The sequence below is a fragment of the Chiloscyllium plagiosum genome, unplaced genomic scaffold (genome assembly GCF_037043375.1).
Source record: "Chiloscyllium plagiosum isolate Xiang-an unplaced genomic scaffold, Cpla_swu_hap1 HiC_scaffold_15, whole genome shotgun sequence".
NCBI lineage: Eukaryota > Metazoa > Chordata > Chondrichthyes > Orectolobiformes > Hemiscylliidae > Chiloscyllium > Chiloscyllium plagiosum.
The window spans coordinates 28901800-28926628 of NW_028270153.1; the positions used below are offsets into that span (position 1 = coordinate 28901800).

The 24829-nt window shown below is 38.5% G+C and overlaps 1 protein-coding gene across 3 annotated transcripts in view; it reads left to right on the top strand.

The window, feature by feature from the left end:
• mtcl2 (microtubule crosslinking factor 2) overlaps nt 1-24829 on the top strand; it is a 112746-nt gene that overhangs the window by 68893 nt on the left and 19024 nt on the right. For all 3 annotated transcript variants that reach the window (XM_043710552.2, XM_043710553.2, XM_043710554.2), the window contains 5 exons: nt 1360-1485; nt 5540-5770; nt 6436-6600; nt 7921-8088; nt 20060-20311. In XM_043710552.2, the coding sequence (XP_043566487.1) occupies nt 1360-1485; nt 5540-5770; nt 6436-6600; nt 7921-8088; nt 20060-20311 (942 nt within the window). The remainder of the gene's footprint in view (nt 1-1359; nt 1486-5539; nt 5771-6435; nt 6601-7920; nt 8089-20059; nt 20312-24829) is intronic.

Below are 24829 nucleotides of genomic sequence, written 5' to 3' on the forward strand. Positions count from 1 at the left end.
CAACTCCATTCCATTCAGTGCCTCCCCAATTTCCCCAGAACATTGCCACTCCACCCTTTTGCATTTATCATCTCTTGCCCAGCGTGCATTATATATAATCCTCAGAAGTCATGCAATAGACTTGGGAAATACTACATAGTCATTGGGGAAAATAAAATTAAACCTCCTAACAATCTTTTTTTAAAAAAAACTGATCTTAAATTCATTTTCATTGATGTTGAAGTCAAAAACCCAAGCGAACAAATTGTAATCTCTTAACTGCCAATTGGATTTTTAAACCAGCAAAGAAAAACCTATCATAGACATTTTCTTTTAAAGTAGGTTTGCAACAGTTTGTCATTCTTGGATCAGTAAGACCACCTGCAGAACTGAAGCTTTTGAAACCTGGCCAAACATTAATAATAGAACAACTGTCAAACCAAAGGCTTCCAGCTCCACTCTTTGAACAGATTTCCATTTCAAAGCCTATCATTAGAGGGGCAGGGAGATTGCCCCCCCATTACCCAATATACAAAGGGAGGGGTTACAAAAAAAATCAGCCAGATCTTCTAATCCCATTGAATCAGGAAATCGTGACAGCAGAGGGTACAAGTTCTTAATGCATCATGGTACGTACTTGTGAACAAATATACAATGCTGATAATGTAAGGATTACTTTATCTTTGTATCCTTATTATAAATCACAGTGTGAAAAACGCTTGATTACAGCATTGCTGCTAATAGTGGCAGTGAAGGTCTCAAAGTATTTTACACTTGTCTTTCAGAATGTTTCCAGTCCCTCAGTTGGCTTTGCATTCTCTTCACAAACTATCAAACCTGGCATACTTTAATCTGCTTCTAAAACCCTCGAACAGTGGACAAAAATATGGGTGGAGGAGGAAATCCTGATTTTGGCCCCTGTTTAAAATGGGGCATCTGACCTCAGCAGGGGGTGGTGTGCCTTTTGCACGCTAGGTGTTTCCAACTTGTAAATGGGCTCAAGGAAGATAGCGCAGGGTCGAGAAAATCAGTTTTCCTCTGAAACAAAATCAAAATGTAACCATTTTCACACCAAAACATGACTCTGCACCCAGATAAAAAAAAGTTGGCTTTTCATATCTCAAGTTAGAACACTCATATCAGTGTTGCTGGGGTGCTGCCATAGTTCTCAATTGTTCATTAAACGGAAAGGTTTATCTAGTGCCGTCATTCTTATAAGCTGCTTGCAGTGTCTACAGTACTTCCTATGGGTGACAGTATCCTGCCCTCTCCACTGCGGGCAGGTATGAAGCAATCTGAGAAGTATTTGGTGAAACAAGAGGAAAAGCAGTCTGAAATTTTCTTCATAACCCAACTACAACTTATGACTTGTTTAACCAGGTCAAGGAACTACAACTTGATTTATCTGAAGCGAAGGAGACTATCCGAGGACTGCAAGAACAGCTTGTTCAGGAAAGAGAGCTTCGAAATGAAGATGCAATGAGATTTCAACAGAAAATGTCACAGGTCAGTTGAAGAGGAACAATTGATCGTTTCTCACTGAATTTTGAGTTTTAAATTGACACTCTCAAAAAATGCTATAGAAAAGTAATGTTAAATGTTGCTAATTGTAATGTTAAATGTTGCTAATTGAAAATTGCAGCTGCTCATTCTTGAGGAGTTTGGTGAATAATTTTACTCAGTTTTCTTTTGTCTGTCCAACATTGAACCAAAAAAAGTAGAAAGTTCCTGCTCAGACAAAATGTCATTGTACTTTTACTCAATAGTTTCAACATGGTGTTACTTTTAAAGTTGGCTGTTGGTTAGTTCAGTTGGCTGGAAAGCTGGTTTGGAATGCAGAGCAATATCAACTGCATGGGTTAAGATTACCATGAAGGTTGGATTGAGATTACCAGCTGGCTGTAGTTACCATGAAAGATTCTCCTTCACAATGTTTCCCCTCACCTGAGGAATGGTATCTCTCAGGTTAAGCCACTATCAGTTCTCTCTCGAGTGAGAAAACATTCGTATGGTCTTGTAGGACTATGGTGAATCTACCTTTACTTTTAAAGGTCTTTACTTGAGAAACAGGCACTGGCACGGATGGAAAATCACACTGCAGGGCATTTTACTGGACCATTCCATAGCACATAGACAACTATCTACCACTTTGATTGTTCATGTTAAAAGCTTTTGTCAGCTGTAGGCTAAATAGTAAGCCTAACAAGCATGTGCATGTTTAAAATGTATTTGTTTCTCAGGAGCCTCAGAGACTGAGGTGTAATCTTATATAGGCTTATTAAATCATGAGGGGCATGGATAGATGAATAGATAGGGTCTTTTCCCCATAAGGGGGAGATCAAAACTAGAGGGCATAGGTTTAAGGTGAGAGGGGAAAGATTTTAAAAGGGTGGTGTGTGTATGGAATGAGCTGCCAGGGGAAGTGGTAGAGGCTGGTATAATTTCAACTTTTAAAAGCCATCTGGATGGGTATATGAAAAGGGAGGGTTTAGAGGAAGATGGGTCAAAAGCTGGCAAATAGGACTAGATTAGGTTGGGATATGTGGTCTGGAGCGAAGGGTCTGTTTTCATGATATACAGCTCTATGACTCTAAAATACCTATTTTTTTCTACCTTTACTTCATTCCCTTAACCATTGGTTTCCAGAGTTTGTGTCACTCTGTTCTCTATCTGCCTGTCTCTGTCTCTTTCTTCTGAGAGAGAAAACTAGCGATTGTTAGTCGAAGGAAATAGTTCACATCTCCATAGTTTCATTGGAAACTTGTCGTATTAGAGGCAAAATAAATCTAAGATCAAGCAGTTTAATTTCTTTAAGTGAAGGAGTACTGCTGAATCCTGTCTTCACCAATAATACTCCCCATTGAACGGAATAGCCACCCTTGTGACCACCTGAGAAATGCAGAAATGCCCTTTCATAAGCAAAAAAGAAATACTGGACAAATCTGCTTCAGTTCTGTTCTGTTTTTGAGAAATGGTTTGTTTATCAAAGTGGACTTCTGTTGACTGATTCCTGCAGAAAATGGAATTCAGTAACTTGCAATGATCATTGCTTGGTCTATCCAATGCCATTTAAAAACAGATTATAAAAATCGATATGGATAACTAGCCGATCAAGTTCATATTTCCAGAGAAATCAGTGTGTATACTTATATCTTTTTATCATTTTTTTCTTAAACCATGCTTAGTAATTTTGGTTGACTTTAGAGGCTTATAAGATAAAAACATGAGAAATGCTGGTGGACAAAATTAGGGAGCATCCTAAAGATATTGTACAAGTATATCAAGGGAAAGAGTAGGGCCAGTTGTGGACCGAGGAGGCCATTTGTGCATGAAACCAGAGGACATTGTTAGAGTGTTAAATGAGTACTTCACATCAGTATTTACTTGGGAGAAGGATGATGCAGATACAGAATTTGAGAAGATGGACTGGAGGTCCTTGAGCAAATTGATATAAGAAGTGAGGAGATATTTGAGGTTCCGGTAGATTTAAGAGTTGACAAACTCCCAGGTCCAGATGAGTAGTGTCTCAGGTTGCTGTGGGAGAGGAGGGAGGAAATTACAGGGGCCCTGAACCAAATTTTTATGTCATCTCAAGTTATAATGGAAGTGCCAGAGGACTAGAGGACAGTTCGTGTGGTTCCACTTTGGAAGAAGGTGGTAGAGATCAATCGGGAACTATAGACCAGTAAATCTAACATCAATGGTAGGGAAACTATTGGAGAAAATAGTGAAGGAGAAAGTTAATTGATCAGGAATATTCAACATAGCTTTATTCGAGGGAAGTCATGCCTAACAAATCTTTTTGAGGTGACCAAGTGACTAAGGTAAGGGTGAATGACAGGAGACAGAGGGTGGTGGTAGAAGACTGTTTGTTTGTGTAACTGGAGTCTGGTGTGCATTGGCATACCACCGGGACCAGTGTTGGGTGCCTTATTGTTGGTCATATTCATAAATGATGTAAATGAGAATGTAGTGGTGGATGATATGTAAGTTTGCAGATGACACAGGAATTGGCCAAGTGGTTGACAGTGAGGAGAAAGATGTTGGGTTACAGGAGAGTATGAATGGATGAGTCAGATGGACAGATCAGTGGCAGATGGAATTTAAATCTGATGAATATGGTGATGCACTTTGGAAGAACGAACATGACAAAGGAGTACTCGATGACTGGCAAGGCACTTGGAAGCTCAGAGGGACAGTGTGATCTTGGGGTGCTTTGCCATAGTTTCCTGAAGTTGGCAGGACAGGTTAATAGGGTAGTTGAGAAGGCATATGGGTGGTCGTGTTGACACTGTACAGAACTTCAGTTTGGCCACAGCTGGAGTACAGTGTGGACTTCTGGTCACTGCACTATCAGAAGGATGTGATTGCATTGGAGAGGGTGCAAAGGAGATTCATCATGATGTTGCCTGGGATGGAGCAGTTCAGCTGTGAAGAGAGACTGGATAAGTTCAGGTTGTTTTTGTTGGAGCAAGAAAGTTGTGAGGTGACCTGATTGAGGTTTATAAGACTTTGAGGGGCATAGACAGGGTGAATAGAAAGCAATTGATCCCTTAGGTCGAAGGTTCCATAACAAGGAGGTGTAATTTTAATATGAAGGGTTTTAAGGAGATTAAAGGAAAAACCTTTTCCAGAGGATGGTGGCGGTATGGAATGCATTGCATGAGAGGGTCATTGAGGCCGGACACTTCTCAGCCTTTTTGAAAAGTACTTGAATGAGCACCTAAAGGGTCACAACATTCAGGACTCTGAGCTAGTGCAAGAAAATGAGACTAGGGTGGGTAGTGTTGTATTTTTGATGGTACAGACTCAATGGGCCGAAAGGCTTCGTTTATACTGTATGATTCTGAGATTCTGTGATTTGACTGCATGCATTAGAGAATGACAGTTTTGCATTGGTTGGAGTGCTATGAAACTGGAAAAGTTCAATATTTGCTCTCTGCTCAATGATCTATTAGAAAAGCACTAACAATGTTAACTTGGATAAAGCAAGTTTGGATTGGGGCTATTGTTGAAGACTGGTCTTCCAGGGATTCTCCCTAAATTCTGAGCATTTCTAGTTGAAACTGTCAAACAATGGGCATTTGATTGAGGCATCATAGGCCTGCAGACACCCTTTATTTGAATAATGAGTAGGGAGAAAATCATTGGGAAAAAAAAACATATTTATGCACTTGCACAATTTGCAGATTTTGTACTGCGCCTTCAGGGAGAAGCTAGGGAAATTGAATCACCTTTGGCCTGTCTTGCTGTCTTCCTATTTACATGTAAGCATTGAGATCACATTCACAACTCAGTACTAACAAATTCACCACTGTATCCAATGATCAGAGGAACTGAAAACGGTTATTAATTTTCTTTGCTGAGGTACTTAAGCAAGTTTGACAAGAATAACAACGTATATCAGTTTGAACAGCTGTTTTGTATGGTAAGGTGAGTGCACAATGAAGCATGACACATACTCATGAATTTCTGATAGATGACACACATGGCCTGGTTCAGTGCTCATCTAAATTAAGTCTTTTATATTTTTCATTGACTCTTTAATTGCTCTCCATAGCTTAAAGAGGAACAACAAAAGGCTCTTGTGCGAAGAGATTTTGAGCTGCAGAGCCTGAATTTGCAAACCAGACTTGAGCAGAAATTCTGGAGTCAAGAGAAAAACCTGTTTGTGAAGGAGGCAGATCAATTCAAACAAAACCTCTTCCTTCTCTACATGAAACTGAAATGGTTCCTGAAACACTGGAAATGTGGCAAGAAGATGGATAATGACGGTGATGATTTACTAGAGGTGCAGTATTCAACATTTTTAACAGATCTGTTAGTCTGGCCCACTATTGTCTATTTGAGGACTCAAACCATTACAGTAGTGCAGAGTTAAATGTATAAAATAGCTGCAATGAGCACGTGTTAATGGAAATAAATTCATCTGATTAGTATATGTATGTAAAATGCATATACATTAGAACTTCAGAGTAGATTGCAGGAACAATGTATAAGACTCATGGTCTTATTAGGCACATGGTCTTGGAAAGTTTCAGCAAGTAAGAGGCAATCTTATTGAAACATAGAAGATGCTGAGGAGGTTTGAAACACTGAGAACTTGGCTAGTTGAAGTACAGTCATCTCAATATCAAAACTCGGAAGCGAACACCATTGCATTGCCTTTCCAGTTGTTTTCTACTTCCACCAATAATCTGTTTTCCCTTTTGTTTTGTGTGTGTGCATGTGTGAAGAGGAATTAATAAGGAGATTAGAGTTGTAGTTAGTAGTGTTATATACCAAGAGTTGATATCTGTTTATATCAGTGGGTTGTAATAATTTTTAGAATTGAGCATTTGTGTACCAAAACTAAAAATTCACAGTTGTTGTTGTGCACACTGCACCATTGTGTGCACCCTGTGACCATGAATGAAATTTAAAGAAACATTTCTTGTGCTTCAATGCATTTGGCAGGTTAACAGTGTGAAAGATTTATATTTGCTGATTGAAGAGGAGGAGCTGACCCCTCGCCAAGTGGACAATAAGACTGTGAAAACAGATGACCAATCTCACAATATCCTTGAGGAGGCTTTGACTGTTCCAGTGGAGAAATCTCCTCCTACATCATGTGCAAAGCAGGTATGCCATTGTTTAAATAGCCAATTACTGCATTGCTTCTGGATATTCATATCTGTTTCATACTGTCTGAAATAAGTTGCTAAAACAGCTGTCTATTAAAGTACAAGATTTATCTCAATTAAAGACTTTACTCGAGAGATTTCTGAATTAAGTAATTATTCAGTGTTACCATCACAATTTTTATACTCTTTTCAAGTATAATTTATCATTATGGTGAAAGACTCATTTGCAAGATTTTTATATTCTTAAAAAGTGTGTGTGTGTGTAAAGACACACTGGAACTTTAACCTGTTTAAGCTGCAGAATGCTAGATCATTGTACCATCTTAGTGACATCTGTGCAGTGGACATCTTTGGTGGGTTACCATTTGATTACCATTTACCTAAGTGGTTTAAATTGTTTTGCATGCCTTTTTGCTGCTACATCATTTTCTTTTGACAATGTCACCAAATTTTACAAATTTGCATTTAACTTTAGAATTCAAATGACTTGCATGGATTAGCAACAGCAGAAGTCTGGCCATTGATTCCTGTGAGAGTCAGTCTGTTTGCCCCATCTGCTGTTGTACCTTTTGCAAGTATTTCTTGGCCATTTTGGTATTGTATTTTTCAGTTTGATTCCATGGCTAGCCTTTTGCGTTACTGTGTTAAATTCAATTTCTGCCTGAATAAATTTACAGCAACAATTTTCTGTTGTGGTTCTGTTCGCCAAGCTGGAAGTTTTTGTTGCAAACATTTCGTCCCCTGGCTAGGCGACATCATCAGTGCTTGGGAGCCTCCTGCGAAGCGCTTCTTTGATGTTTCCTCCGGTGTTTATAGTGGTCTGTCCCTGCCGCTTCCGGTTGTCAGTTTCAGCTGTCCGCTGTAGTGGTTGGTATATTGGGTCCAGGTCGATGTGTTTGTTGATGGAGTTTGTGGATGATTCAATTTTCTGTATAACTGAATCCTTCTTTATCCTGTGCCTATCTTCTAATGAATTTCTAGGGAGGTAAGGTAAACTTGATGTGGAAATTTGCCAAATATTCTCTGGAAGAAGAAATTATTTAAATATGGTTCTTTCAAAAATCCATTCTTAAGTGTATGTTGTTTGTTGTTATTGTGGTGTTGTTGTAACTTGGCATAGGTCTGTTTTTTTTTGAAAAGAAGGCCAATTTATAATAACAATTGTTAAACTAAAGTGAGATAATATTACTGATGTTTCTGTTTCATCAATCTCTTGGTATTTGTCAAGCTCAGAATTAATTGTCAATTTTGTTAGGGTGATAGGATTTTCATGTTCCTTTTTAACAATGATATTGTATGCTTGGTTTATATTTTGCAGTCAAATGAATATAGTAGAGTTGTGGGAGACATTAAAATGATTTTAAAGGACCTTTGCACAGAACTAAAGGAGGAAAGAAGGCGAACAAATGATCTTCAACACGAGTTTGCAAACGCCAAGTCAGCCTGGGAGATAGAAAAAGTGGAGCTCAAAAGTCGTATTGCACAAGTAAGCAGAATTTGAGGCAGTTATTCAGTGTCAGCAATAATTCACAGTTATCCTTAGCATATTGTCAATAGTCCCAGGCTAGTTTGTGCTCCTTAATATCAAAGGGCATTAAGGTACATTTGTAGCATTGTGTTAAGGTTCATTTAGTGCTATACTTCAATCTTCTCCCTGCAACCCTGCACACTCTTCATTTTAAGATAACAGTCTAATTCTGTTTTGAAAATTCACTGGAACCTGCCTGCATCATACAGTCTGACAGAGTGATTCAGACTTTAACTACCTGCTTTGTGAAGAATCTTTTTGCTTCTTTTACCAATTACTTTAAATCTGTGCCCTCTTGTTCTTAGTTCTTTCATGAGTGAGATTTGTTTCTTTCAGATCACTCATGAGAAAGATAGTGACATAGTGTTGGTGGTGTCACTGGACTAGTAATCCAGAGACCTGGACTATTGCTGTGGGAATATTGGTTCAGATTCCACCACAGCAAACTATGAAGTTTGAATTTAGTGAATGAATCTGAAAACCATGAAACCATTGTCAATTGTTAAAGCACAAAACCCCTTTAGGAAAGGACATTTGACCAATTAGGCCTCGTCTGCCACATGTATGACTCCAGATCAACAGCACTGTATTCAATCTTATTTGACCTCTGAACCTGCCTTCAAGCCAGTCAACTGAAGGCCAATTAGGGATGGACAATAAATACTGGCTTTGCCAGTGACGCCAACATCCCCTGGAAAAATGTGAAGAAACCTTGCTGTTTAGACCCCTCATGATTTTGAACACATTTACAAAATGCATTGTCAGTCTTTTCTTCAAGGAAACTGTTCTGACTTCTCCAATCTAATGTCACAACTGAGGTTCCTCAGCCCTGGAACCATTCACATGAACTTTTATACAGCCTCTCTAATTGCTTCATATTCTTCCTAGAGCAAGACTCCTGGAACTGGACACAGTACTCCAGCTGAGGATATCCTATTGTCTTACACAAGTTCAACATAATCTCTTTGTACACTGCACCTATTGATCGAGTGCAGGATGTGTATACTTTGTACGCATTTCTTTTAACCCGTCCTGCTATCTTCAATGACTTGTGTACTTACCATCTAAGTTTCTCTGCTTCTATAACCACCTGAGTTGGTATCTCTGTTCTTTGTACCAAAATTAACCACTTCACTCTTTTTGTATTAAAGTTTACTTGCCACTTGTCCACACATTGTGCCGTCCTATATATACAATTTTGAAGTTATGCATTACACTCCTGACATTTCACAATGTTTTCACTATTGAATCATTGGCATATTTTGAAATTATGCACATGTGCATGAAATCTGATTCATCAAGTTACATAGGCAACAGACTAGTGATACTATCTTCAGACTGTTAATTTACAGATCCAGGAAAAGTTCGGGGGACACAGGTTTGATCCTGCTGTGGCAGATGGTGAATTGGAATTTAATAAAAGATCCAGGATTAAGAATCTAATGATGACCATTAATCCATTGTTGATTGTCAGGAAAACCCCATCTGGTTCACTGATGTCCTACAGAGAAGGAAGCTGCCATCCTTACCTGGTGTGGCCTAGATGACCCAGTAATGTGGTTGACTCTTAATTGCCCTCTGGACAATTTAGGGATGGCCTAGCCAGTGACACCCACATCCCATAGATGAATGGATTTTTTTAAAAAATTAAGATACTGTGAACAGTTTTAGACCCTTTATCTAACGAAATGTAGATTGGCGTTGGAGCCAGTCCAGAAAAGAGTCACTAGGTTGATTCTAGGTATAGAGTGATTGCCTTATGAGGAGAGATAGATGGGCTTGTATTCATTGGAGTTTAGAAGAATGAGAGGAGACTTTATTGAAACATAAAAAATTCTTAGTAAGCTTCACAGAGTAGATTTAGGAGGCAGATTTTGCAGAACTCTTAAGGTACAGTGTGACCTTGGTGTCATCATGCACAAATCATTAAAGGTTACTGTGCTAATATAGAAGTAACTAAGAAAGCTAGTAGAATGGTGTTATTAATTGTGAGGTGTGTTGAGTACAAAAATATGGAGGTTATGCTTCAGTTATATAGGACACTGCATCAAGAGTACTGTGTTCTGTATTGGTCATCGTACCTCATATGTAAAAGCTTTGGGAGGCTGTTCAGAGAAGGTTTTATAAACTAATAACTGAAATGGGAAGATTTCTTTCTATTCACTCCTAAGACATGGGCATTGCTGTCTGGCCTAGCATTTATTGCCTGTTCCTAGTTTCCCTAGAGAAGGTGATGGTGAGCTGCCTTCTTGGACTGCTACAGACTAGGTGCTGTAAGGAGACTAACAATGCCAAGGGAGTGCCAGGATTTTGACTCAATATCACTAAAAGAACAGTGATGTATTTCCTAGTCAGGTTGGTGAGTGGTTTAGTGGGGAACTTGGGCTAGTGATGGTCCCATGTATCTGCTGTCATTGTCTTTCTGGATATTAATAATCAAGGATCTTTTGAATTTCTGAAGTGCATCTTGTACTATTCACAAGATGCATTGGCGAAATTGACCAAATATCCTGAGACAAATTGTTTTGTGAGGCAAGGTTGGACAGAGCCTATTCTATCAAAGTCCTTCATGATTTTATAGATGTTTGTTAGGTCACTCCTCAGACTTTGCTTTACTAGTGAAAAGAGATCCAGTCTGTCCACCTTTTCCTGATCAGTATGACTTCACAATTCTTCTGTTAATCTTGACTTTGTCACATATAGCAGAGTGGTATTATGGACTAGACTAAACCAAAAAAATATATCGAGGAGATAACTGAGACCCTGAATTTTTAACTTTCTTAAAGGCAAGTATAAGGTGCTGTGTTCCAGATGTGATTTAATTGGTCAAACTACTAGACTTTAAGCAAATTACACTTTATTTCTTACGCTACAGTTGAAAATACAAACCAAAAAGAAGAATTGAAATAATTTTAACTCTATTAAAATACTTGATTTTAAAAAAAGTATTATTTAACTACTACTCATTAACTGTTCCAACATAGAGGCAGTCCGTAAATACGCTTGTCGCAAAGGCAAACCCAGCAAACCAGAATTCCCTTACTTGTTATCTCCTCTAGTCCTGGAGAAATGAAAAACCAAAAAAATGAATCTAAGAACAGAGAGAAAACTCCCGGGTTTTTTTGCCACTGCAGAAAGAGAGCTATATCCATCAGCTTCCAATCCAAAAATTCCAACTTCAACAACTAAAGCAAAACTCTAGGTCTGTGTGAGTCTGACTCCACCTACTCATGTTTCCTTTATCCAATTTTTAAAAATCTTAAGCTATTTACTCTGCTTTCCATTGAGCAGACACCTCAGCACCGGATTGACAACATCCCCCCTTAAGGGAACCAGCACAGAATAAGTCCTTCTTAACGGCATAAAGAATACAACATGGAAACAGACCCTTCGGTTCAACCCGTCCATACCAGCCAGATATCCCAATCCAAACTAGTCCCACCTGCCAACACCCGGCCCATATCCCTCCAAACCCTTCCTATTCATATACCCATCCAAATACCTCTTAAATGTTGCAATTGTATCAGCCTCCACCACTTCACCTGGCAGCTCATTCCATACACATACCACTCTCTGTGTGAAAACGTTGCCCCTTAGCTCGCTTTTGTATCTTTCCCCCCTCACCCTAAATCTATGCCCTCTAGTTCTGGACTCCCCGACCCCAGGGAAAAGACTTTGCCTATTTACCCTATCCTTGCCCTTCATAATTTTGTAAACTTCTGTAAGGTCACCCCTCAGCCTCCGACACACCAGGGAAAACAGCCACAGCCTGTTAAGCCTCTCCGTATAGCTCAAATCCTCCAACCCTGACAACATCCTTGTAAATCTTTTCTGAACCCTTTCAAGTTTCACAACATGAAAGGGGGCGGCACAGTGGCACAGTGGTTAGCACTGCTGCTTCACAGCGCCGGAGACCCGGGTTCAATTCCTGCCTCAGGCGACTAACTGTGTGGAGTTTGCACGTTCTCCCCGTGTCTCCGTGGGTTTCCTCCGGGTGCTCCGGTTTCCTCCCACAGTCCAAAGATGTGCAGGTCAGGTGAATTGGCCATGCTAAATTGCCCATAGTGTTAGGTAAGGGGTAAATGTATGGGTGGGTTGCGCTTCGGCGGGTCGGTGTGGACTTGTTGGGCCGAAGGGCCTGTTTCCACACTGTAATGTAATCTAATCTAATCTAAAAACATTTTTCTGATAGGAAGGAGACCAGAATTGCATACAATATTCTAACAGTGGCCTAACCAATGTCCTGTACAGCCACAACATGACCTCAACTCCTGTACTCCATACTCTGATCAATAAAGGAAAGCATACCAAATGCCGCCTTCACTATCCTATCTACCAGCGGCTCTACTTTCAAGGAACTATGAACCTGCACTCCATGATCTCTTTGTTCAACAACACTCCCTAGGACCTTACCATTAAGTGTATAAGTCCTGTTAAGATTTGCTTTTCCAAAATGCAGCACCTCGCATTTTTCTGAATTAAACTCCATCTGCCACTTCTCAGCCCATTGGCCCATCTGGTCAAAATCCTGGTGTAATCTGAGGTAACCCTCTTTGCTGTCCACTACACCTCCAATTTTGGTATCATCTGCAAACTTACTAACTATACCTCTTATACTCACATCCAAATCACTTATGTAAATGACAAAAAGTAGAGGACCCAGCACCGATCCTTGTGGCACTCCACTGGTCACAGGCCTCCAGTCTGAAAAACAACCCTCCACCACCACCTTTGAGCCAGTACTGTATCCAAATAGCTAGTTCTCCCTGTGTTCCGTGAGATCTAACCTTGCTAACCAGTCTCCCATGGGGAATCTTGTTGAACGCCTTACTGAAGTTCATAGTGGCTTCATGTCTTTTTCATGAGGCCAGGTTTCCATTTCCCCACGGAGGTGTGAATCAGGTGACAAAATGCTGTATTTATTTATTTTTATTGAACAAACAAATTTTCTCCGTCTTTTCAACCCAAACCCATCCCACTTTCTAATGACCTGTTCACAGGTCAGCAATATCTTGTTGCAATACCCATGTGCTTCTTTCAGGATCGGGATTCCCCCTTTGAGGAATACACAAAAATTGCCAACACCAATATCCCTGTCGCCAAACACATGCACCATCATTCATGAGTGCTGGCGTGGGTTATGAAATCCCAATCAAAGCACACCTCCCAAGGTTCATGTACACTGAGACATACCAGCCGAAAACATCTGAAAGGCAACTGTAAAATATTTTGGTAGCTGCAGATTAGGTGTGTTTTTAGTATGGTGATTTATCATAGGCATCAGTCCTGCAAAGGTATGTTGCCCCTAACATTGAGTGGCATTGTGTACGCATTGCATGACGATGCTTTTTTTAATTGAAGGTAATACTATAATATATTAGAAATATCTTGTCAGGCTCTACCATGATGATTTCTACAGTGATTTAAATTGGCTAGCAGCTCTTCCAATCTATAACATAGAACCCTACTTTTGAAAGCTATAAAAGAAAATTGAACCCCTGCTCTTCTCCATTGTTAAATTCCAACCAATGTGCTGAATGTTAGAGTTTTAAGTCTGAGCTGAAAAGTTGCTGCAAGTGCAAGTAAATGATGGTACAGCAAGGAGTACAGGGACCTGAGTAAACAGAGCAGCATCTGTTTATCTCCTTGAGCAATCAAATCAAATGATTGTGAAATAAACAGAGCAAGAACTGAGAAGAAATGTGAATTGGAGTAAATGAATTCAATGTCAAATCAAACACCATGAGAAATGAAAAGTGGGAAAGATTGAATGAAGAGTGTTGAAATGAAAACAAGAGACAGAAGAGAAATATAAAATAAAAATTAATATTTTTCTTTTAAACACCACTTTATTGAGGCATACTTCATATTCAAACTTAGAAATGCAACTTCACACCATTCAATGTAATTCAGACGGTAAATGTGAATTATCATGTTTAACCACACATCTGACCCTCAAGGTTGCTGCACCTCATAAGGATAAATAATGTTGAGCAGCATTAAACTTGAATTTGAGAGAAAAATCTGGCCCCATCTCTCTCAGAGCATCACAGTTTTTTGTGGCAGCCAAGTATGCAGTAATTCAGTGGTGTCAAGTTGCCGTAGAACATTAGAATAACTTAAGTCATGTAGTTTAATATTACAGGCATGTTGCCACTTGTGGATTGCAACACTTAATACAATAATGAGCTAATATTCAGGATGAGAGTTCAAATCTAAAATTACAAAACACTCACATATCTGTCCAAATGTTAAACTTCAAGAGGATCACTAAATTCTTTGACACTATTGTTTGTAAAACAAATAAAAACCACCTCCCTCCTTTATTTGCTTGGTAATGTCTGCATTACTTTACACCATGACATGCAGATGTTGGCTGATGTAACTGTAACTTACAGCTGTTTAGCTCAACATACCACAGTTTCCCTGGACTGACCTAGGGACACAGCTGCATGTAATGCCCTGGGAATTTCAATGCTGTGATTCAGAAGGAAATTTGTATGCTATGTACTGTCTCATGAACCTTACTGTGAGAAAATAATCCCCAAGACACCGATATTGTTCATCTTTATGAAAATTCATTAATATTTGGGAATTTTCAGTTAGTATTTTCCAGAAATGGGAGTAAAAGTTGCATTTAAAAAGCACCTTACCACCTCTCCTTTCAATATCCAGCAGCACTGCATGCTGAGAGAGCCAGTTCAGAAAATGTATTCCAAATTTGACCATAATTTGCTCAAGCAACACATCTGGCTTTATTCATAATGGCCTTGCATGTTTGTATATTGAACTTCTTTACATGGAAAGCTGATGAAAGTAAAAGAAGACATTTTCATAGTGAGTCTGAAACAGGATATATCTGGGACCTGCGTGAACATGGCAAGCACATATGTATCTAGCGCACTGAAGGATTGTGAAATTTCACAGCAAAATAACTGAGAAGGAGTTGTAAATTAGAGTGAGTGAATCCAAAGTCAGACAGAGAAATAAAGTGAGGAAAAGTACAGTTGGATAGAGAGAGAACTGAAGAAAGAGACAACAGGACTTTTTAAAAAAAAAACATGTTTTTTAAAAATATCTGGTAATGACAATTAAAAGTTGAGAAAATGAGATTCCACGCTTGTAATAGGAAAGTGTTGTTCCTATGAGGTGGTTTGACAGTAATTATCACTTATCACAAGATTAAAAGGGTGCTGGATTTCAAATGGACAAGCCTTAACTTACGACTACAAGATTAGTTCACATCTACCACATACATACATCAGTTTGTAACAGTCCTTTTGAATAGTGAAGCAGATAGCAAAATGTTCTTTTCACACTGGAAATCAGTGTGAAACTGTGGAAGGGCACAGTTCAAAAGCATTGCTTATATTTCTATGATAAGTGAACATTCATCCTCCTGAGATTCCCGTAACTTCTGTGCATAGATGGTGCTGAATATCATTAGCCACACCATTATTTCAATAGAAGATTCTGACCCCATTTTCTGCAGTGTGATTTAATAGTGCCTAAAGATGGAAACAAAATCTCAGAAAATAGAATACTGTAGAGTTTCTCAGATTCAGTTACCATGCCAACCAACTGATGTTTGACTATATCGTTGTGAGTACAAAATGGCATGTTTTTATTTCATATTGGAGTGAACACTTATGATATCAGTAATTGTGTAGTTCTAGTGGGAGATGTAAAGAGGCTGTTACCACCACAATGATTCTGGGCAAAGGAAAGATATTTCCTATCAGAATGGAGATGCAAGATTATATCTTAACAACCACATTTTAGCTATTTAAATTCTAGCTAATTGAGTTTGCAGTAATATTGTACAGTCTAATTTTACTTCAATTAATCCTTGTATAATCATGTGATGTTTATATGAAAAAAATGTAAATTTTGCAAGATGTTAATAAACATAACCTCTCATCTCCATTTTGATAGAAGTTGACTATTTTTTCCTGTTCTCAGGATTCTTGTGGCATTGTCAGTGTTTCAGCTGCCCTTTCTCCCAAACAGTTTCAACAGAAAGTAACACATGTATCCATTGTGATGAATGGTAGGTAATATGTCATGGTTCTAGCTCTTCTGGTATTTGGTAGTTAAGAGTCAAGAACTTAAGCATCCCCAGTTATTCAAGAAATGTAATTGTAACAGGAAGCTCGAGTCAGAGTAGTACATATGATATCGGATCAAGTTGCCAAGGCATGACTAAATCCTTATTAGTGGTTCTAAATGCATTTGTGATTCGGTCTCTTATGACTAATGTATTGAACTCAGAATTTCAGTCTGAAGGGTAGACCGTAATTAACCACTGAAAAATGATCTATCCTATATTCAAAGTTTTATTATGGATGGTAGCTATCAATGAAGAAGTGCCTCTTGCTCATAGTCCCATTTTAAAATAGTAATTTGCTTTTTTGTGGTATTGTCATTTGGAACACAGGAAGAATAGGCTAATAAGTTAAGCTGTTCCATAATTCAATCAAATCATGGCTGGTCTGCGACCTAACTCTCAAACCCACCTTTACCTTGTAATCTTTAATACCTTCAGGTAAAGGAACACAAATAATCTCAGTTCAAATTAGTAATTGAGCATTAATTGCTGTTTACAGAATAGTTCCAAATAATTACCATTTTTCATATGTACAACAGTTTCTAAATTTCATTCATGAAAGAATACAGACATAGGCATTAGGTGTGGGAGTAGGCCATTTACCCTTCAACAAAATCATGGCTGATGTGATTGTGACCTCAACTCCACTTTCCCATTTACTATTGACTCTCTTGTTGATCAAGAAATGTATCTATCTCTGATGTAAAAATATTCAAAGACTGTTTGGGGAAGAGAGTTCCAAAGACACTGAAACATAGAATAGCATAATGTCCTCCTCATCGCTACCTGATTTGGGAATTCCTTTATTTTTAAACTCTGTCCCTTAGTTCTTATCTCTCCCAAAAGGGGAGGCAGCCTTTCAGCATCCACGTCCTAGACTCTATAACCAGTGGAAGAGTAGGGTGCTTTGGTAGAATTTATCTATTTCCTTTACTATCTTTAAAATTTCAATCAAATAATAATTTAACCTTCCATGTTACAGGGAGTAAACTCTCTTCTTAGTTTAACCCGTGGAGTCTAGCTATCATTCTGTAAATTGGTGCTACATTTCCAGCAAGGCCATTATATCCTTTCTAAGGTGTGGTAGCCGGGATCTTTCATCACCGTACCTATTCTAATCCTCCTAATATAAAGCCAGTCTTCTATTAACCATTTTATTTATTTTCAGCAGCTGTTCATGCCATTTTAATGCTTTGATTAACTGTAGCCCTAAATTTCTTTGAGACTCTCCACTGTGTTTAGTTTCTCAGCCAATACAAATCGACTTTTTCAATTTTGTTTTAAAATAAATGGCCCTGTATTTCTTACATTGAAATAAATTTGTCACTGTTTTGCATATTCACTTATCCTATGAACATTTCATAAAATATTATGCTCCCCCCATATTACTGTACTAACAGCAGATATGAATATGTGACTTTCTATTCCATCATCTAAGCTATTAATAAAGATACTGCATAATTGAGTCCTCAATACAAATCAGCACAAGATACCACCAGTCACATTCTGCCAAAAAGGAGTACCCACCTATTATCTTTGTCTCCTGCTGCTCATTTGATTTCTTAACCAAAATCAATATTTTGTTTTCAATTCTGTCAGCTTACTCTTTAAAGTCTCTTATGAGATACTTTATCAAATGCCTAATGGAGGTCCATGTAACCGATATCTACAAACATTTCCTAACTACTACTTCAATACAGTTTTTTCAATCTAAAGGAATAGATGCTGAATCAAGAGAATTGTGCAAGATTATAGTTACGGCATCTGTCATGTTCTTACCTCTGAAATACTGGCATGGAAACTATATCGACCTGGTGAGCATAACTGAGCAAACTAAATAACCAGAAGCTGATAGAAAAAATAGAAATTGCTGGAGAAACTCATCAGATCTGACAGCATCTGTAGAGATAAAACAGAGTTAACATTTTGGGTCCAGTGACCGTTCTAAAGAAGTGTCACCGAACCCTGAAATGTGAACACACATACTGCACACACATTCTATTTGTCCAGCATTTTCGGTTTTCTGTCAGATTTCCAGCATCTGCAATTCTTTGTTTTAGCCATAAACTGGTTGATGTTGAATAAGAGCTGCTTAATAAGTATTGTTGGCAACACTGTCCATCACTTTGCTGCCAGATGAGGCTGACAGAGTAGAAATGGGGCAAACTGAATTTACTTCCTTTATCAGATTAAAGCATACCTGGGTCGTTTTCCACATCAGGTAGGTGCCAGAAAAGAACCCTGGACGTGAGCTGGTAATTTCATTGCCATTTTGATGTGCTAATTTGCTTATCCCAATCTAGATGAGGACTAAAATCCCATTCAGGCTTGCTTAATCTCTGGCATCAACCACTTTGAAGCTGCTGCCAGACAGACTACAGGCAATTCCCACGATAGTCATAAATCCATTCCTCATTCGCATTCTACCAGGAAAGTCTCCACTGCCTGCTTATATCTTATTATACCCTCTCTTATTATTAACAAAAAACATTCTTAGTTACTCCTTGCATTCTATTATTTTCCCTAGAATTCTTGTAGACCCTTAACCGGATATATTTAGTTCTTTGTTCTGACCATTTGTAACTGTATCTTAGTAATTATTATTTTATCATGTCCACCTGGCTGAATTTACACCTACACTGTGTTCAATGTGTTCATTTAAACTCTCTTTGGGCTGCATCTACTCTAATGATTTATCCACAAGGACCTTCTTTCTCTCAATTTGATTTTCACATATCTTGTAATGTTCCCTTTATCTGTTCTGCCTAAAACAGAATCTGAGATTGTTACTGTATTCTGTCTCCTTTTACAAGTTTTTAACCAATACTTATGCTACCTTTTTCACCTGTACCCTTTCCCCATTTACTGTTTGTGTCCTCTCCATTCATCCATTGCACTAGGAGCCTCATCAAAGCCCAGTCCAGGCAGATTCTGTCACAATGGGACAGATCCTTTCCTGACCCAATGTCCCATGAAGTGGAATCCTCTAATCCACACTATTCCTTCATCCAAGCGTCCAGTTCCCTGATCTAGTCATTGTATCTGGGACACGGAGAGGGTGACCCACAGTTAATCTGTATCCTAACATCATCCAGTTAATGATCTAGAGACATAGCTCAATAATTGCATTTCCTAGACTTTTGAGCAGCATAACAAGAAGGATTGCAGCTGTATTATTGTTACTATTTCTGCTATTTTTTGTTTTTCTATTAGAAGCATGTAATCAGAGTAACTTTCCAGAAAATGCATAACAGACTTGTGGAGATTCTAGATGAATTTTGAAGTAGACAGTTTGAAGCATATTGTTATAAGCACAGTACTTAACCTATGTTTTGTTAAAAAGAAAATCAGTTGAAGTCATTTCAGAAATCCAAACCTTAAATAATATGCATTTTCTGTAAGTGAAATACAGGAAAGTAAATGCTGGAGCTTGAGATCTAGATAAATGGTTTTTAACCAAAATACATAAACGTACCTGTTTACTTCCAATTTTATTACAAAGGTTCAAAATCAGGCTATAAAAGTATCAACAGTTGTAGCATTATGGTTATGTTACTGTAATAGTAATCACGAGATCTTTATTAATGTTATGGAAAAAAGTTTGAATCATTAAATCTGGAGCTTAAAAGTTACTGTCAGTCATGGTTTTTTTAGGGAAGGAAATCTGTCAGCTTTATATGGTCTGTCCTGTGTGCAACCAGACCACAGCAACATGGTTGACTCTTAAATAGACTTACAGATCACTAGTTGTACCATTGAATGATGGGCAGTAAATGCCAGTTATGACTGCATCCCATGAATAATATTCATTTCCCACAACAGCTGGAAGGTAGGGCTGGCAAAATGACATCTGAGAAAACTCCTGGTGATATGAAATCTGCTTTGAAATGGGAGAGAGAAGAACATCAACAACTCCTCGCAGAGTCGTACAGTGCAGTTATGGATCTAACACAGCAACTTCAAATCAGTGAAAAGAACTGGAGTCAAGAGAAGTTAGAGTTACTGGACAGATTTAATAATGAGCGGAGCCACAGCGAGCAGCGTCTGAAGGAAATGCAGCATAAAATCAATCAGGTACATGCTAAACAACCACTTTGATGTGAATTAAATAATTTTAAGCCTGTAGTCCCACAGGTGCAAATGTTATGGTCTCCTCTTAAAAATAAAAAGTAAGGCTTTCTTTTAACAAGTGTGCTGAGAAAGAGCACTTGCCTCCTCTTCAAAAGGTGAATGTTTGTTTGAGGGAAGTTGAACAATGGACCAGAAAGTCCTACACCACAAATGCCCATTTTCCTGACAGACCCCTCTCCTAGTATAATGCTGCTGTCTGAGATACTGTTTGAGATAGGATTCAGACAGCAGGGATAGGATATTTAACCTAGAAAAACAACCTCTGTCTTCAAAGCAGGGATGTTTTGGTAAAACATAAACAAAATATGCATTCCTGTTTTACAAAGAAGATCATGGACAAGTTGGTTACACTCTATAAGGTGACAACCTGTCCTCAGTGAATCTCTTGCTTTACGGAGTATATAGGTGATGGCGGTATGCCTCATTTATGTCTTTATGTGCACATTGGATGCCCATTTGATGAGCTCTAAAACTGCAGCGGGGTCTTGCTGCTCGGAGGTTTGCAGTTGCCAATCCGAAAGCTGTAGCATTTGTCCAATTAATACTATGTGGAGGTAAATGAGCATTGCAATTATATTCAGCATTTTTTTAGGGTCACTTTGTAAAGAAGCCCACTTTATTTAATATGGGTAATAGTGTTATATGGAATGCTGCATTTGTTTTCTAATATTTATGTCTCACTAACATCCAAAAAATGAAGGTTTTGTTTTGATTGCTTTTATTTTTTGAGTGGTTTGACAGATGATCAGTTTCTATTCCTGTCAGTGCAAGTCATAAGATGATAGTAAAGGGGAGGGGAAAAAAAAGTTTTGTTAAAAACGCATTCATAAATCATAAGTTTCATCTCTTGGGGGAACCATGCATTTTCTTTGCTGCTAGCTGCTGTGGAAGCAAACCTGTGTCCCAGAATGTCATGCCCATAGTTTGTGAAACCTTTGTCATCATAATCCAGCACCAGTTACTTATGAGAGTGACTCTTTCCCATAACATCACCTACTGAATTAAGTTTTTTTTTAGCTGAAAGTTGAACCTTTTTCTTCTGTTGGGAGTAATGCCTCTTGTGTTGATCTCCTCCAAGGCCAGTTTTTGTATAAATAAACAGTAATGCTTTCCCTCCATTTTATTATCGTGCCACAAGTGAACTGTATTCAACATTATCAACACTTCTCAGAGAAAGTGTTGAAAAATGATTGAATAAAAGGCCCTTCAATACCCCAAGCACATTTCTTCTTTCACCGTGTATGGTGTATCATGGAGCTGTCCCTACTCCTTCACTCTCCTGTGAGGGATAAACTTTCAAGAATGCGAAGCATTGAGAATTGTCCCTTGATGTGAAGTAGATGGAAGATTCATGTGATATTATCATGCTGGCTGTTCAACAGTGGTCAGTTGTGTTCACAGAATTAATTTCCATTGTGTTCTATGTAGCATTTGATCTAAAATGCGTGTGTTTGTGCTAATGATCTTACCTTCATCTCATGCAGGAGATTATTAATTTAACTTTTATGACACCGCTGTGATGGACCAATACCATAATATAGTTTTTGAATCTGGCAATTTTTTTTTTGATTTAGTTATTTTTTTAAGAAAATATAGAGCAAATCAATTTCTAATTCACTAAAACAGTTTTTATTATAGTAGACAATAACTTACAAATGAGTGCTCCCTTCATGAAACTTCATAGAAAAGGAACATGTATAAGGAGTCACCAGGGAGATCAATGTGGGATGCAGTTTTCTGTGTTTTAGAGGTAATTAATAGAAGGTCATGTGGAATGTATTTACATTCAAATAACACCACCATTCTCTGCTTGAAGAACACTAAGTTTAGAAATTATACCCATGAATGTTTTCTTCATTCTGCACACTCTTTTAGAATCATTAAACACCCGTATTGATTCTCCATACTAACTTCTATGTGCAAAAAATAAAGGGTTGGTCGAGGATGTTAAATTGAGTTACACCACACTAGACAGAGTTTTAATTGGCAACAATCCTAGTAGTTAACTGCAATGAGGAGGTGTGTAAGTAGCTGACATAGCACTGTGAAGGTTTGGCCAAATTGGCAAAAATTTGATGAAACTTACGTTATTTGGGCTTACTGTGAGGAACTGCAAAGTCTGCGGTTGCAAAAGGGACAAACTTGCAATCATCTGAACATCCAATTGAGGAACAGGATTAAGTCATACAGCCCTCAAGCCTGCACCACCATTTAATACGATCATGATTGATCTGATATAATGTCAAATCCACATTTCTGCCTATACCAAAAACTTTTCAACTCTTTACTTCGCAAGAATCTGTCTACCTCTATCTATGCCCCACCACCTTTTTCAGAAAAAGAGTTCCAGAGACTTGTGACCCTCTGCAAGAAAAAGAATTACTTAATCACTGATATAATGGGTGATGCCTAACCCTAGATTCTCCCATAAGAAAACATATTGCCTCCACATCTCCCCTGTCAAAATCCATCAAAACCTGTCAGGATTTTATGTCTTATTCAAATTGCCTCTTACTCATCTAAACTGTGAAAGCATGTGACTGATCGATTGAAATACATCTGTTGCAATGGTGGCTGATTGGTCTGTCCTTGTATTCCGCCTTCCTCTCATACCTGCTGTGCCAGACGCTTCCAGGAATGGACAGTCAGTGAGTCAGTCACATTCTTCCAGAAATAAGCTGACCAGTACTGTGCACAGTTCTCAATGCAATGCTTCAATTATATAGAACCAGATCTGGAGTACTATAAACAGTTTTGGTCACCTTAATCAAGGAAAGACATGAATATGAATATGTTGGAGGCAGTTCAGAGAAGGTTTACCAGACTAATACCTGGAATGGTGGATACAAGTCCAATCTTTCCTCATTAGGCAATCAGCCATTCCAGATATTATTGGAAGGAAGTAGCATGCAGGGAAGGCCCAGTCAGCCACCACAGTAACAGATGTATCTCAATCAGTTACAATGCTTTCACAGTATACACTTTGAAGATATCCAAGACCATCAAAATCTCAGGAGTCTCAGTGAGCACTTGCAATCTGGTGATACATTTACCCTTCCACAAGGACTTAGTTATGAAAAATAGGTTAGATTTCACATGCCTGAAATACAACATAAAGGGGAAATCCTGAAACTGAGAGCATTTGCCCACCATATAATAATCACATAGGATTTAACTTAAACATTGCAAATCAAACTTGTTTGTTATCACTTTGATAGCATTTGTGACCATTTGAGTGTTGTCCAGAGATCTGTCTGAAAGTATGACGTAGGTGCCACTGGCTCCCTGCTAATTATCAACCTCCTGAGGCACTTCCCACTGCCCCTCCCAGGTAGCTGTGCAAATACATACAAGTCGTATAATGTCATGGAGTTAGGTTGGAAGAAAGAATACAACTATATTCTTGGGAATTGTAATCTTTTTTTCTAGCTGCAATGAAAGGTAGAAGTTAAAAGGCCCTGATCCCTACCAGATTGCAATTAAAGCAAGATTAGAAACACTTAGCAGTCAAGTGATCAGAGTCTTTGATGTACCCTAATGCCTCATTTCCTCTGGGATCTTCTCCTTGTTGCTCGCAGCAGCCAGATGTCTGTCTGAGGTAATAAGTACCTCCTACCATGATCATGCATGTTGTATGCTTATGTTGTACACAATTACTACCTTGTGCTTCTGTATAAAAGCAAAAGGAATTCCAGTTCCATGTATTGGGAGCAGAGACCTTTCGTAATGGGTTCCTTCCCTTTTCTGCCTCTGTAGCTGAGAATGGAACAAGAAGGGAAATCTCCCCTCATACTGCAGAATGTAGAGAAATTCTGTGAAAATTGATTAAAGCTGTGATTTCACCTTACTTGAATGCAGCTTGTTAATTTAGTGAATAGCATTTTTAAATTTAAGGCTGACGTATACAGTAGAGAACATCACTATTGGGTTTCTGCAGGGCATAATATCTTTTTAGAGAATTTGTTCTTGCAATAAAAAAGACCTTTTTCTTGCATCTAAGAACCTATTTTTAATTTTGAGAATTCTGAGAAGTCAGTTTTGTAATTAGCTCATAAGTTATAGTCGAGAAAAGACATCCCCTGGGTTCAAATCCCACCACAGCAGATGAATTGAATTCAATAAAAATCTGGTTTATGACCAGAAATCAATTATCAGGAGAAAAATCCATCTGATTCTCTCGTGTCATTTCGGGAATGAATCTGCTATCCTTTTCTGGTCTGGCCTACGTGTCACTCCAGACCCACAGCTAAGTGATTGACTCTTAAACTGCAATTAGAGATCAGCAATAAATGCTGGCCTAATTAGTGATGCTCTTACCCTGTGAATGATTAAAAAAGATCATCAAAGCAGAACTATGCCCTCTACTTCCATCAACGCCCCCACTTCATCCAGTATTGGAGATGGTCGGGGGTCGAGGGATGTGAGCAGATCACAAGAACTATGTTTTGGTCCATATCATGG